The following is a 14405-nucleotide window of genomic DNA, read 5'->3' as shown; positions in this document are numbered from 1 at the left end:
TTTTTTTATTTTTGTTTGTACATCTGTGTATATATGTGTACGTACACACACACACTTTAAAAGTCTGAATTCTATTTCTTTAGAAAAGCGCATCTGTCCCTTTTCCCACTAGCCTGCTTCTCATTAATGTAGTGAGGATCTCCAATGTATAATTGATGCCTTACTGTGTTTATAGGTTTAATACATTTTTAAGAACCAAATTACAGAGTTGATACCAACATACTTGCTAATGCATCACAGCATAATTCAATCTGCATCGCATCTTTTATGTCATTTATACAAGATATATTTGGATGACATATTTTAGTATTGTTTGTTACTGGCATGTATGTCTATAAATAAAAATAATGATATATCTAATGATAAAATACAGAGTTCTTCATTAGCACACGGTGTCTTTTTAAATAAGCAGACAGCCAGTCAGTGTAACTGCCTGTTTGTTTAATTGATTATTATTTTTAAGGATGCGACCTTAATAACACTCCCTGCATTTCAATAGCATCGATCATATAAAACATTTTAAATAGTCTTACAAAGGCCCAATCTTGTTCTGTCCCTGCAGGTCTCCACCTGCACAGATTTTATTGCGGAGTTGGGGCAACATTTTCAAAACACAATTGTGAGCATTACATATAGCATTGTGTAATTTGAACTCCAACTGCATCTGGAAATATTTTAAGGTATGAAAAAATGTTATCTTCCTTTTCTTCCCAAAACAAAATAAAAACCAGAAGAATTCGTGACTCAATGCAGCTAAAATGAAAGTGTATTATTAGTCTTAAAAGTTGGTTTAATGTAGCTGTTATGTCACATTTTGAAAAGTGGACTTAACTATTTTGTATTTGCTTTGCTGTAAAAGGTTCTATGTGTGGTGTCAGTGTGGAGTAACACATCTAATGCATATAAATTGTTTGGATTTAAGGTGGATCTTTAGAAATAGGCACCGCTGTTTTCAAGCGATATTATAGTGGCAGCAGCTTCAACGTCCAGCCCTTTGTTTTCTTTACACCTGGCCACCCTGCATGTACACAGTGTTGAATAGACTTATATTGATTCAATTCAAGTAATATGCAAGGAAAATATGATGGTAAAGTCTTGGAGTGGAAAGGTCTCGATATTTTGTGTGGACTATGAGAATTGAAGTCAATTCCCAGAACAATATTACGCAGCTGTTCAGTTATGTTGTGCAAAGGAACAGACATTTGCTTCTTCATAGAGGAATAAAAGGTTAAAACCTTGTATATTCAGGTAGACAAATGTTCAGTCTCCTCTTTTCCTTATACTGGTAGGAGATAATTATAACAATACAGTTGATTTTTCTCATTTGCATAATTACTCTTCATAAGGTCCCAGTTACATTTTTTTTTTTTATGGGTGAAGCAGTTATCTTCTCTAGCTTCCCATTGTAAAACCTTGTTTCAGTACATTTTGGAATGAAGTTTTCCATGTTAATACCTGCCTTGGGCTGACTTTTTTGAAAGTTCCAGGAAAAACACATGATTTAGTCATTCCCAAGAATGACAGGTAGCTGAATACATTGTTTACACTTTGTATGCTTGTGGCTGCCCTGGTACAAGGCACTGAAAGTGAGAGAAGAGAGACCATCTTCTTTGTGATATCAACCTTCTTGGTGGCACCCAGACCACTTGGAGGAGGAAACATTCTGGCCTCTAAGGAAAACAGAGAAAAGCTGAATCAATGCAGAGGGATAGATTTCGGGATGGGAGCCTGGAGGAAAGAGTGCAGTTTGGGGCTCTTAAGTTAATGGGGGCAAAGACTGAAATGAGACAGCTGGGAAGGGGGGAACTGATGCACAGATAGTGGCAGAAGGGGTCAGGCTGGATGAGACTGTATAGAAGGGTCTGTGACCACTAGACCAAAACTGTCTTCCAGAACCAAGAATGGAATCCAAGATTCGTGTGTGTGTTCCTTCCACCCGTCTTGTGGCCAGCCCACGTAGAGGATGATGAGCTGCCATTGCTAGTAGTTAATGATACCACAAGTGATACTCTCTTCTGAGGTTCTAAAATTTCCAAATCTGGTGATGGCCCAGGTGGGTGTCAAAATGATTCTGCATAATGGACTTTCTTTTGAATGTTCTGGTTTGCTGTTAAAAACACAAAAGTCCAAGAAAACCTTCAAAATTGCATGGTAAGCCCCTACATTAAAACAACATTACTGTAGTAAGATCAAACCCTAAAATAGAAACTGAAAATTCCAGAGAGGGGGCTGCCTATGCAACTCTGATAGGACAGTTACATGACCGTATTCTACTTTTCCAGAGGACCCTCTTCATTCAGTGCACAAGACAGACAATATTTACCAAACAGCTATTCAGTATTGTTCAGTGTATGGCCTCATGTTGCCTTCACTGCATAATATTGACACCCAGATCTGAAGATAGGAAATCCTGTAAAGAAATAAGTGATTATGTGTGGATCTCTTCACTATAATACACAAGCGCTTCAGAGACACTAATGGATTTATTTTTGAAAGACTCGAGTTAGATGAGGGGGTGGATGGGAAAGTGAAGCGGAGAGATGAAAAGCAAAAGTACCTGTTAATTTTGGGTGTTCCATTTGTGACCTTTAGAACCTGATATCATTTAAATTGCACTTTGTGTTCAAATGCATCTCCCATTGACTTCATTTTCGGTTGAAAGCTCAGCACTTCTGTAAATCAGAATCCAGAGTCTTAAATCAGATACCTAGAAAATAAGGAATACTCAAGTAGTGACCATCTGTGTAAAGTCTGGTTTAGATGTATTTGCGTAGAATCGTGTAGAAACTGGGGTTTAAATTCTAGTCTCTTGGACAACAGTGAACTACCTTAACCACAAAACTATTTTCTCTTTCGACACACTCTTGCCTTGTTCAACACCAGCATTTCAACTTCAGCATGTAAAGCAGAGGTCTTACAGATAATAGCCACATTCATTACATAGTCATATTTCTTCTCTGAAGTCAGCTGTATATCCTATTGAAAGGCAGGAGTTCTGAGGGGAAAACAGTATGTGAACATGTAATTAAAGGTTATCATAATGCGTACAAGGGGTCCAAATTAAGTTTGTACAAGCAACCTTACTTTGATTTCTAATTTTGTCCTTGAATTTGCAAGCTTAATGTTCTTTTAATTGATAAAGCTGGTGAAGTGAGAGATCATGAAGAGTACTTTTCTGTTGTGACTTAGTTCCTTTTCTTTAGTGAGGAATTATATTGTATTCCATTTACTTTGATTAATTAGGTTGATTTGTTGTTTTCAGGATGGTGAGCACAGGAAGAGAACTGCCAGAAAATCTGTGAGAAACTTGCTGTTAAATTAAGAGAATTTACTATTGTGTCCATCATGGAGAAACAACAGTTTGTTTTGGGTAACCGGGAAAGTGGGACTGTGTCTGGTGCAGCACCTACTTTTTTTGTTATCTTGAAACAGCAGCAAGGAAATGGGAAAGCTGATCAAGGAATTCTGGTAGCAAATCGCGATGCTTGTGCTCTTGCCAGCAGTGTGACAAATCCAGTCAAATCCAAAGTCAAGACCTGCCTTCCAGCTGATTGTGTCTCAGGGGGCATCACTGTCACCTTGGATAACAACAGTATGTGGAATGAGTTCTACCATCGCAACACTGAGATGATTCTGACCAAGCAGGGGAGGCGTATGTTCCCATACTGCCGGTACTGGATTACAGGCCTAGATTCCAACCAGAAATACATTCTAGTCATGGACATCTCTCCTGTGGACAATCACCGCTATAAATGGAATGGTCGTTGGTGGGAGCCCAGTGGGAAGGCTGAGCCCCATGTTCTGGGGCGAGTGTTTATTCATCCAGAGTCACCTTCTACTGGTCAGTACTGGATGCACCAGCCAGTGTCTTTCTACAAACTCAAGCTTACCAACAATACTCTGGACCAGGAAGGACATATTATTTTGCACTCCATGCACCGCTATCTGCCACGACTTCATTTGGTACCAGCAGACAAAGCCACAGAAGTTATCCAGCTAAATGGCCCTGATGTCCACACCTTTACCTTCCCACAGACCGAATTCTTCGCTGTGACAGCCTATCAGAACATTCAGATTACACAGCTGAAAATAGACTACAACCCTTTTGCTAAAGGATTCAGAGATGATGGACTGAACAGTAGACCTCAGCGTGATATAAAGCAAAATAATAACTCGGAACAGGAGGGAGGTAGTGTTTCCAGCTCTCCCAGCAATCGTGGTCGTTCCATGGAAGCTGATGGATTAGATTCACAGCAGAGGGATCTAGAGTCTTCATTCAGTGGTCAGAATCCATCGGACATGGACTTGGAGAAAGACTCCTTTAATGCAGAACGGGACTTCCTAGGCTTCCTGGATGCTGACATGCCTTCTGGTGGTGTCCCAAAGTTAAAGCAAGAAGTATCTGAAAGGTAGGAATACATTTAATTTTTGGTCATTGGCTGGGAACCCAGTAAAATGTGATGTGGTTTGGTGGTGGGAGGACTTATACTGAAAATTTAGTTGACCTGATAATCCAGGATGATTTTAGGTTATAAGCCTCTCAGTAAAGTTAGGGGATGAAAATTTCGTGTCTCAATACTTCTGTTTCCCCAGTGCTTCAGATAAATCAGATTTTTAGAGGTCAGAACCTATCACCCTATACCTATTGACTTTCCTTTGATGTCTGCTTGAGGCTTCTGTGTGCTGCACATGCCTTCCTTCCAAGTCCATCAGAGTACATGTTAGTGTGGTTTTACCCAACCTACCATTTCCCTGCACCTTCTACTGTCTTCCATTAGCTATGTGGCCTGTAACAGTGGACCTGTGTTCCTACCAGCTCCTATTACATGTGTGCATCAGTACAGTCTGTCTAACCCCCCTGTTTTTCCATGCCTCCCATTGGTTTCTTTTGCTTCGCATTGGTTTCATTAAGCAATGTTGTAGAGTGGTCTGTACATACTACCAGTCTGCTTGTGGCAACAGATCACTCGAAGGAGCTGAAATCTGTAGGAAAAAGTAACTTCTTCTCTTCCTTATTTACAAGCTTCCTGCGGTGTTTGCTAGCACCTAGGGTGCTACCATACTTAGGGTGACCATATGTCCTGAATTCTGCCTGCCCAGTACACCTTGCCGCTTCACCTCCTCACTGGACTCTAGCCCAGGACTTTTGACCAACTGGCCGAGACTGGCCTATAGAATTTGGAAGTGTCCAGGCCCAACTGGGACGGATGGTCATCCCAAGCATACTGGACTCTTTGGTACATTTCTGTAAGACAGTGCAACAGTAAGTGGCCTAGTAGTTCATGGAGTCAATACCATAGGACTACCAAAATGCATGTAGTCCTATTGTAAAAAGCCACTTTTGTAGAAAAGAGTTTTTCAATGTATAGTGTATTGGTAAAGCCACTCCAGCAGGATTTTACTGACTTTTAGAGCAAGGAAAGGTTCCCAAACACTGAGTGTCCCTTCACAATTTCTTTTTTTGCTCTTGCAGAGGCTGTTTCTTTGTTTATTAGGGTATCGCTGAGTGAATTTTTAACTGTCAGACTGGTAGCTTTTGAGCTCTGTGGTGATATTTTGTAGTAATACTGGAATTACATGGAGGGCTAAGAAACAGCTCTCTTTTCATTACAGCCTTTTCCAGACTTGATACAGTTTGCCCTATACTTTTTATGTGTGTTTTAAAGTTAAACATCTGAGAGAAGCCCCTAGGTCAAGTGACCTGGATCTATCATCTTCTTGGTAAAGTACTTGTTTTATTTTTTTTTAAAAGTACTTCTAGGTGAAATGGGAAGATGTTAATTAGAGATATTTCTTGTCATCATAGATTTTGTTGCTTTATTTTCAGTATTGCTTGTCAAAAATCCATGTAAAAATAAATGTATCCTTTTGAGATAAATACGTTCAGACTTTGAAAAATGTTCTTAAAAAAGATCCCTCCTCCCTTTCCTAGGCCAATATCAACCTCAGAAGATTTTAATTTTAACATGAGCAAGGTGTTGCAAATATTTTAATGTATGTCTCTACATTTTAGCCTTCTGGCCTGTGATTGGACACTCGGGCACAAAGGATTTATGGGCGGTTTTTGGTTTTTTTTTTGCTTTGGCCATAGCTATAGTGTCTTGTGTAATTGCAAGGAAAATTGCCTGAACATCCAAAATGCATCTCTCAAGGAGTTTTAAGTTCCCTTGCATCTGAAAGGCCTTTATCAAAATGATATCATTCATGCAGTTTTTATGCAGACTGGGTTTTCATTTAGAAAAATTGTTTGAAGATTTGTTCAAATTTAACACTTTTTTTTCAGCAGTCCACCTCTTAAATTTAGGATGAAAAACTTATTCTAAAAGTATAGACAGAATTTCGCTCTAGTAGTCTAAGCAGAGCAGGCATTTAACTATTTTGGAACCCGGAACTTTGTTTCATCTTTGTGGGACAGAAGTTGACATGGATCCTTTTTCAACAACAGATAACATAAACTTACTTATAGAAGTAGGTGACGTATGCTGACTTACGGAAACCTTTTTTCCAAAGAAAGAATTAAAAACTTTCTCCTTCGGCATGACTCACACGTCTGATTTATCATTAAAATAATATAAAAAGGGATATTGTATAGTAGCGATTCCTAAATTGTGGGTTATGGATGACTTGTGGTCACTCATTAATTTATTGTACAAGCCCCAACAGAATCTTGGTTTGCATTGTTTATAATCATTTGAAGTTGTGTAGTAGAAGTCTCTTTAAGTATTAAAAAGTATTTAGCCTAGACAATTAGAGCAAAATATCATCTATACTTTTGGAATAGTTTTTTCATCCTGAATTTAAGAGGTGGACTGTAATTAGTTAAGCTAGTTTTTTCAAGTACAGCATGTACATAATATTTCAGTTAAATTTTATCTGTATAGGCAGAGTCAGTGGAATTCTTTTATTTTAATGCCAAAGAAAGCTGACACAGATGTTACTACATTCCCTGAAGAACATAACTTTAATAAACTATTTAAGAGTTCCTTGTAAATTCTCAGGTTGTATTAGTATATAAAAAGTAAGCGATGATAAAATAAGATGTTTTAATTTATACCTAACTGAATCTCCTTTAAATTCAGAATATGATTTAGCCTTGAGGTATGTTGCTGTAATTGGCATCTCCATAGATTTTCTTTCAATTACTAGCTGTATACAAGGAATGTCATCTTTTTTGTCAAATCTAGTAGGATCTTGGTTTCAAAAGTATAGTAAATACATTGAAAGGGATGATTGTTACAAAATTGCATCTACCTAATGATTTAAAACTTTTTCTAATGTGTTTTTGTAAGGCCTTGTCTACATGAGAGTTCTATATATAATCTGATTACTTAATTTGCAGTAATATTATTTTTAGTGCACAGATTATAAACACATTCAGTTAAATTTATTAGTAAGGATTCTGGCTAAAAGCCTTGCTCCTGAAAACAACAAAGGACAAACATACAACTGTAATTACAAATAAATTTAAGCAAAAATAACAGAAATACAAATATAATAATAAAATAAAGCCAACCATTATACAAACATTATTCCTACTCCTAGAATTAATGTAATCAAGTATAAATATAGTATAAATGGTTAAAGTATAAATATAGTGATAAATCAAATCATGAATCTATAAAAAATAGTGTACATAGGTCCACAATTGGCACAGTAAAATCAAATATAAGGATAGCATTTATCAATCATATCAACATTAAAGGATGTTTATAAACATGTTATACGAGCATATAGTTAAATGATTTCTGCTTAGAAAAGGGTTTTATTTTAATTTGTATTAGTTTCTTACTGTTAAAAGCTAAACTGGATATAAAGTGCACTTAAACTGATTTTACTATACATAAAATGGGCTGCACTGACTCAGTAAAAGTTCTTTAGAGTTTAAGGAAGTTGTACTTATTTACATAAAATGAGTACAGTTTTCTTATGTAGACAAGGCCTTAATTTAAGATCAGTCCTTCACTGGCATTTTAAATCAAGGTATTATTGGAACCATGTATAATTCTTATGGATTGGAGTCAGGGGGTTGAAATATCTGTACACTTTTGTGAAAAGTAGAGTCTCTCCTAGAAAGTGAATCTTTCTTGTGGGGGATTTTAATCACAGTTTAAGAGTTCTTTAATAGCTGCTTTTTATATTTGTACAAGACTCCTCATTTTTTCAAGGTAGTGGTTTTCAACCTTTTTAGGGCCATGGCACCCACCTCTACTTACTTATATGTGGGAGCATCCCCCACTGAGAACCACTGTTGTTGCTGCCTCATCTTAGCTTTGTGCTTCTCAACCAGGTTCTGGTATCTCCAGATGAAACTGTGCTGCGTACTTGCTGCATAGCCAGCCTGGGAAAGGCTGCGCCATGTTCATGCACTCCTCCTACGTTAAGGCTCTCAAATCAGCCTAAAGCAGGCACTGCCTTATGCTTCCTGCTCCAGAGCCCCTTGTGTTCCTCCTGGAAACAAGCAGACCAGACAGATCCACCCATGCTTCTGTTTCCAGGAGTAATATAGGGGGTGCTGGACTAGGAAGGGCTACATGGCACAACGCAGTTTTGCTGCCTGCTTTACTCTGATTAGAGACCCTTAATGCAGGAGGAGTGTGTGGGGCAGTTTTATGTGGCCACTTCTGCCATGGCATTCTTGAGGGTACCTTGCTGCATCTTGGTTGAAAATGCTTTTTCAAGGCAGTAGGAATTTGGAAATGTAATATTAGACCATAAAGAAATGCATGAGAAACATCTCGTGGGGGCATCCCCAAGACTTCTGGGCTTGGGCTTGCATGTAGGATGCGTGCTAATGGATTTGGGAGTATCTGAAGTCCCAGGGTGAGAGCCTGGGACAAAGGATACTTGTCGGTTGTAGCGCCATACGTGGTGTTTAGAATGCTTGAGCAGGCAGAACTCAATCAGTGTGGGTTTTGGAACGATTGGGTTTGCTCAGTTGATATGTTTTGGAACTGATTTGGCTGATGTGACCTGGAACATAAACAATTTTTTTAATTAATATATTTAATGGGGGGCAAGTACATCCAGTGTATTTTAGAAAGAAGTCTTTTTTTTTCTGTTTAAGGGTGTGTATATGCCAATTTCTGGTAATAGAATAATAATCTAGGATTTGGAAATTTTTCCTAATAACAGTTAAGCATACCAACCCAAATACCATCCAATTGCCAAAAACATTGTAGCATACTTTTTAACAAATACAGTGATGGTGTATTGGTATTTACTGTAGGGTTGCCAATCATGTTTCTGTTTGACTTAAAGCACTCAACAGGAGGGTAGTTTTGTTATGTTTTCTCTTCCTTCTGCCTTGGGTTATGTTGACTCTCTTTTCCTATTGTTTGTAGAACATGCTTTTTTTGATTTCCTTATGTTCCCTTACATCCTTTTGTGGGGTGTTTTTTCCTTCTTCGTGTTTGTTTTTCTAACTTTACTTGCTCAGAAAGATCTTTTTCCATCCTTTTACTGAAGTAGTCAGTTGGTCATCTTCTCTGATGATGATTCCCCATGCTCAATTCTTTTCCTGCATGTACTACTTCCCACCAGTTCATTCATGGTGTCACTCCTGCTTCTCCTTAACTTTCTTGGGGGTAATTTGGACTTGTTTTACAGCAGTCATTCTTGATGGCGTATATGCAAGAGCAAAATATTGAGGGTTTATTGGGCGGGGGGGAGAATTGCTCTGTATCAGGCATATAAATTAATTGACCATTTTTTTTTGTGTGTTCAGATGATGACTGTTTCACCCCTTGTGGTGCATTATCAGGAATTTAAAAAATGTGGTACACTTTTAGGTTACGATATTAACCTGGGGTAGAGCATAGTGCTAATCCTTAATTGGGATGGGGAAACTGTTGCAGGGAAAAATCATCAATTTGTTATCTTTTAAAGATGCTAAGCAGTAATTATTATTCATAAAAAGCTGGGCTACATAAACACATTATTTATACCCAGAAAAGTTGGGTCTGAAAAGTCCATGCACTGCCATTTTCCCTGAAAATGCATTTAAAAAACAAAACAAAAAGAAACTAAATATTAGTCTTGGGCTATAAATAATTGCGGGCTAGGTTTAGTGATGAAGTTCAGCATATTATTCTCTGAAATTTATGTTGCTTAATATCTGTTTCCACTCCTGCATATGCTTTTCAGCTATGCTTCATTTCCATAGCTTACTGCCAGATTTTGGCAGTAATAGCAAAATGGATGAAATATCTAGAGGTGTACAGACACACAGGTCCGATATCGAATTGGTATTGATATAATGAAAATTTGCTGTATTGGAAATCAGCCTGATGTGGCCAATAAACAGCCCGTGTATGCACGCAGCATGTAGGCGGCGAGGAACGTAGATCCGCAGCTTGGAGAGCTGCATCCAGCTGGTAAGTCAGTTGTGGACAGGGAGGGAAGGGGCGTGTGGGGGGTAGATCAGGGGCTCATCAGTGATGGAGGGAGTGGGGCTGGGGCAGGGGCAGGCGCTGCCCAGCTGGGGTTGGGCGGGTGCAGGAGGGAACCGTTTCTTGTCCGGGGAGTGTGGAGGGGGGGGCAGCTCCCACCGCTGCGCACACCCTGCGGGGGGAGGTGGTATGTGCCCCCAGATCTGCACAGGGCAGGGCAGGCTGCAGCTGTGGGCCGGGGATGTGCTGAGCTCTTCCCAACAGGGGGCTCGGCCGGGGTGTGCTTGGAGCAGGCAGCAGTGGTGCTGGGAGAGGAGTTGGGGTTATGGCAAATTTTGGGGTGGCTACACCCCTCCCCCACCCGTAGCCCCTTTCTAGTGCTGCTGCTGCCTAACTCAAGCCCAGCCCATCCCCTGCCCTATTGCTGGGAAGAGCCCAGCATGGCCCCACCCTGTATAGATCTGGGGGCATGTGCCCCCCCATGCCCTCCTGTGGTACATGCAGTGGCAGGAGCTTCCCTACCTCCTCCCCCCCCCCCCCCCCCCCCGATGAGTCACAGCTGTGTCCCATGCGTGCTCCACGCTGCTGGGCAGTGCCTGCCCTAGCCCCTGCCTCCCTCCCACACTGCAGGGGGCCTTGATCTGCCCCCACACCCTTTCCCTCCCCCCTCCCCTTCCACCACAACCAACTTACCAACTACACACAGCTCTCCATGCTGTATTGGAAATGGGATCGGTATCGACCAATATGCTTCCTTAAAAATCGGTTATTGCTATCATTCCCAAAAATCTCTATCGGTGCACCCCTAGAAATATTTGTCTGTCCCAGGACAACCCATTGGATAAGGGTGGGATTGCACCTACAGTTAGGTTTGTAATGTCTAACTGTGGACCAGATACTTCTGTCTCTGGCTGGCACTTGGTTAAATTCATGTAGTCAGTTGACTTAATCTCTAGCTCAACATCATTTGAGTTACTTTAAACTTGCATTGGTGAACTGAGTGTAGAACTGAGAGTAGCCCAGTGGCTTTCATACTTGCAGGTAGTGCGAGATTTCTTATGGGTAATGTTAAAACACCAGTTACATTTAGGGGTTGTCTGCAAGGACACACTCAAAGTTAAGATTAGCGAACTAAAACTGAAGTTAATGCACATAAGGCACTAATTTATGCCTAAGTGGAGGCTTATATTCAGAAATAAAATGGCACAATGAGCACAATGAAGGAAGGTCACTTCTGCATAAAGTTGTTCACACTGATTAGGCCTGTGCAAAGCGGCAAGTATTTCTTTCAGATTTGGTCGATTCGGAGGGACAGTGATTTGATTCAGAGATTTGAATCACTGTCCGAATTCGATTCGGCTGAATCGGATCCGAAGAATCAGTGCTGCTTCAGAGATTTGGCCATAGACTAAACAGGCATCAGTCCTCACCATGCTGGACACAGCTGCCTCCAGCTGCTAAGTCTGCTGTGGTAGGTGGAAAGGGGAGGGGAGAGGTGTGGGGGTGGGGGGCAGATCAGCGCCTCCACAGCGAGGGAGGGATTGGGGCTGTGGCTGCGTCAAGCCTAGGTGGGGAAGCGTGGGATGCAGGTGCGGCAGTGCTATCCCCTGCTGCAGCTTGCCCAGCTGGGGCAAAGGGAAGGGGGGCACAATGCAGGCGCAGCTTCCTCAGAGCGGAAAGGGGCAAGTGGCAGCAAGGCATAGCCTCCATTCCCAGCACTGCCACACCTGCATCCTACACTATGCCCTGCTGCTGCTTGCCCAGCCAGGGCAGGGGGGCATGGGTGCAGCAGTGCTGGGAGCGGGGCTGTGCTCTGCTGCCGCTTGTCCCCTTCTGCTTGGAGCGAACCACACCTGCATCGCGCCCACTCCTCTGGCTGGGCATGTGGCAGCATGGCATAGCCCCTGCTACCAGCACTGTCATGTCCGCATCCTGCCCCCCCCCCCCCCCCCCCCCCCCCCCCCGAGTCTCGTGCCCCCCTGTCATAGCTGGGAAGCTTGTCCCAGCCCCAACCCTAATCCCTCCCTTGCTGAGGGGCCGTTGATCTGCTCTCCATGCCCCTTCCCTCCCCCCTCCACTCACCACAACAGACTTAACAGCTTGGGATAGCTGTGTCCAGCATGGTGAGGACTGCTGCCTGTTTAGTCTATGGCCACATTTCCAAAGCAGTGCCAAATCTTTTCTGAATCGATTTGGAGGCTTCCAATTCGATTTGGACCTTTTAATTGGTTTCCCAGTTTGATTAGGATTCAGAGATTTGGCTGCCGAATCAGGCTGTCTCCTCCAAATCAAATTGGCTAGCGAAGCTTTGCATAGCCCTAACACTAATGTTTAATGCACATAAGTTACATTGCATTGACTTCAGAGTTTTAATTGTTTCTTAACTTCCCATGTAGAAAAGTTTAGATGTGATTTTAACAATAGGAGGGAAGGGAACAGTTATTGCATTCTTGGTGATGAAAAACCTTAAACAAGGTGACATACTAAGAATATTCCTTGAATGCTTGCTATTGTTCAAAAACTGTAAACATGTAAATGAAATCTTTTCCTAACCACCAGCTTTTACTTGGAGGTCACTAGCAAACTCTACCAACCTTGGTACTGTTCTGAAGTACAAAAGAGATTTGAAGATTATGGGAGGTGGTGATACCCTAAAAAAGAAAAGAAACTGTCCTGTTTAAAGTAGGATCCAACAGCAATAACCTTGTAGTACTGAATGATTCCTTTTAGCGAAGGAAAATACAACTAGAAGAGGATAACTTCTGAATTTTGTGTCTTATGTTTGTGTGTTTCAAATTCCTTGTTTACTCCTTTTTTCCAGTCCCATCGCTAGCAGTTATGAAAGCAGCTCCCGAGTGGCATCTCCGGTGGACCCAAATGGACATTTCAATGTAGTTGTTAAAGAGGAGCCAGTGGATGACTATGATTATGGGTCAAGTGCATGCATAGAAGGAGTAACCGTGAAACAGGAAGATACAGATGAGGAAACTGATGAGTATTCCAACAGTGATGATGACCCCATACTAGAGAAACAACTAAGGAAACACAGCGAGCTCGATGGAAAAGAAGCAGACGCCAGGTCCAGGAAACGGATACTAACCAGCCCTTCAGGTGTTGCTAAAGCCAAAATGTTAAAATTCGATAGTGGGAAGATGCCAGTAGTTTATTTGGAGCCCTGTTCAGTCACTAAGAGTACAGTGAAAATCTCTGAGCTGCCAGAGACCATGCTCTCATGTAAGAAAGATAAATCCTCTTTGAGTGCAATACTAGATTCCTTGCCTGCCTATTTTGAAAATCACAAGGGTTCTTGCTTAGGCATGGCCATGGAAACTGAGAAAGTAGCTGTGAGAAAAATGTCTCCTGGAAACAAAGTGCTACAGAAATACTATTCAGTCAAAGAGAGACAATGGACCATATCTAAATCCTCTAATCTCAATCCCAGGGGCTCTGCAGGTAGCTCTTTTTCAGCTAAACATGTCACTGGAAGAAAAAAAACAAGAGTATTAAAGAATTCCATGTCCCAGAAGAGCACTGGTACTAATCAAAACTCTGTGTCATCAGGCCCAAGTAGAAGAGGAAGGCCGCGGAAGCTGAAGATCTCCAAGGCTGGACGACCCCCTAAAAACCTGGGAAAGACCGCAGTGACAAGCAAGAATGCTTCTCTTGGACCAGGAAATATCCTTCCAGATGTTAAGCCAGATCTTGAGGATGTGGATGGAGTTCTCTTTGTGTCCTTTGCATCAAAGGTAAACTACTCTTCCTTCAGTCTCCTTCATAAAAATTAATGTAAAAAGGATGGGGTAATTGCTCCCTTAGCTTATAAATGGTCACAAGCTGAAAATTCATCTTTTTGGCATCCCTGAACTCAGGTCAGGGGATTTTTTTGTTTTTAAAATTGCAGTGCTGGCATTGCAAATTGTCTCTAGTACTCAGCCTTCAGTGTCATAAAGTTCCAGTCTGTTTCTCGATTAGTGTTTTTAGCTTAAGGCACTTTAAATTTATTTGAAGTTCTCTTTG

General features: G+C 41.2%; 1 protein-coding gene across 12 annotated transcripts in view; it reads left to right on the top strand.

Moving 5' to 3' along the window:
• MGA (MAX dimerization protein MGA) overlaps positions 1-14405 on the top strand; it is a 91102-nt gene that overhangs the window by 13914 nt on the left and 62783 nt on the right. For 8 of the 12 annotated variants that reach the window (XM_059722960.1, XM_059722967.1, XM_059722966.1 and 5 more), the window contains exons 2-5: positions 563-680; positions 1894-2053; positions 3263-4409; positions 13210-14134. In XM_059722960.1, coding sequence (XP_059578943.1) covers positions 3346-4409; positions 13210-14134 — 1989 coding nt within the window. In that variant the 5' untranslated portion in view covers positions 563-680; positions 1894-2053; positions 3263-3345. The remainder of the gene's footprint in view (positions 1-562; positions 681-1893; positions 2054-3262; positions 4410-13209; positions 14135-14405) is intronic. The other 4 variants (XM_059722965.1, XM_059722963.1, XM_059722961.1 and 1 more) reach the window with 4 other exon arrangements.

Source organism: Alligator mississippiensis, chromosome 2, assembly GCF_030867095.1.
Source record: "Alligator mississippiensis isolate rAllMis1 chromosome 2, rAllMis1, whole genome shotgun sequence".
Taxonomy (NCBI): Eukaryota; Metazoa; Chordata; order Crocodylia; family Alligatoridae; genus Alligator; species Alligator mississippiensis.
Note: the sequence above shows the minus strand (reverse complement) of the source record. Positions and strands in the feature narration are given on the sequence as shown.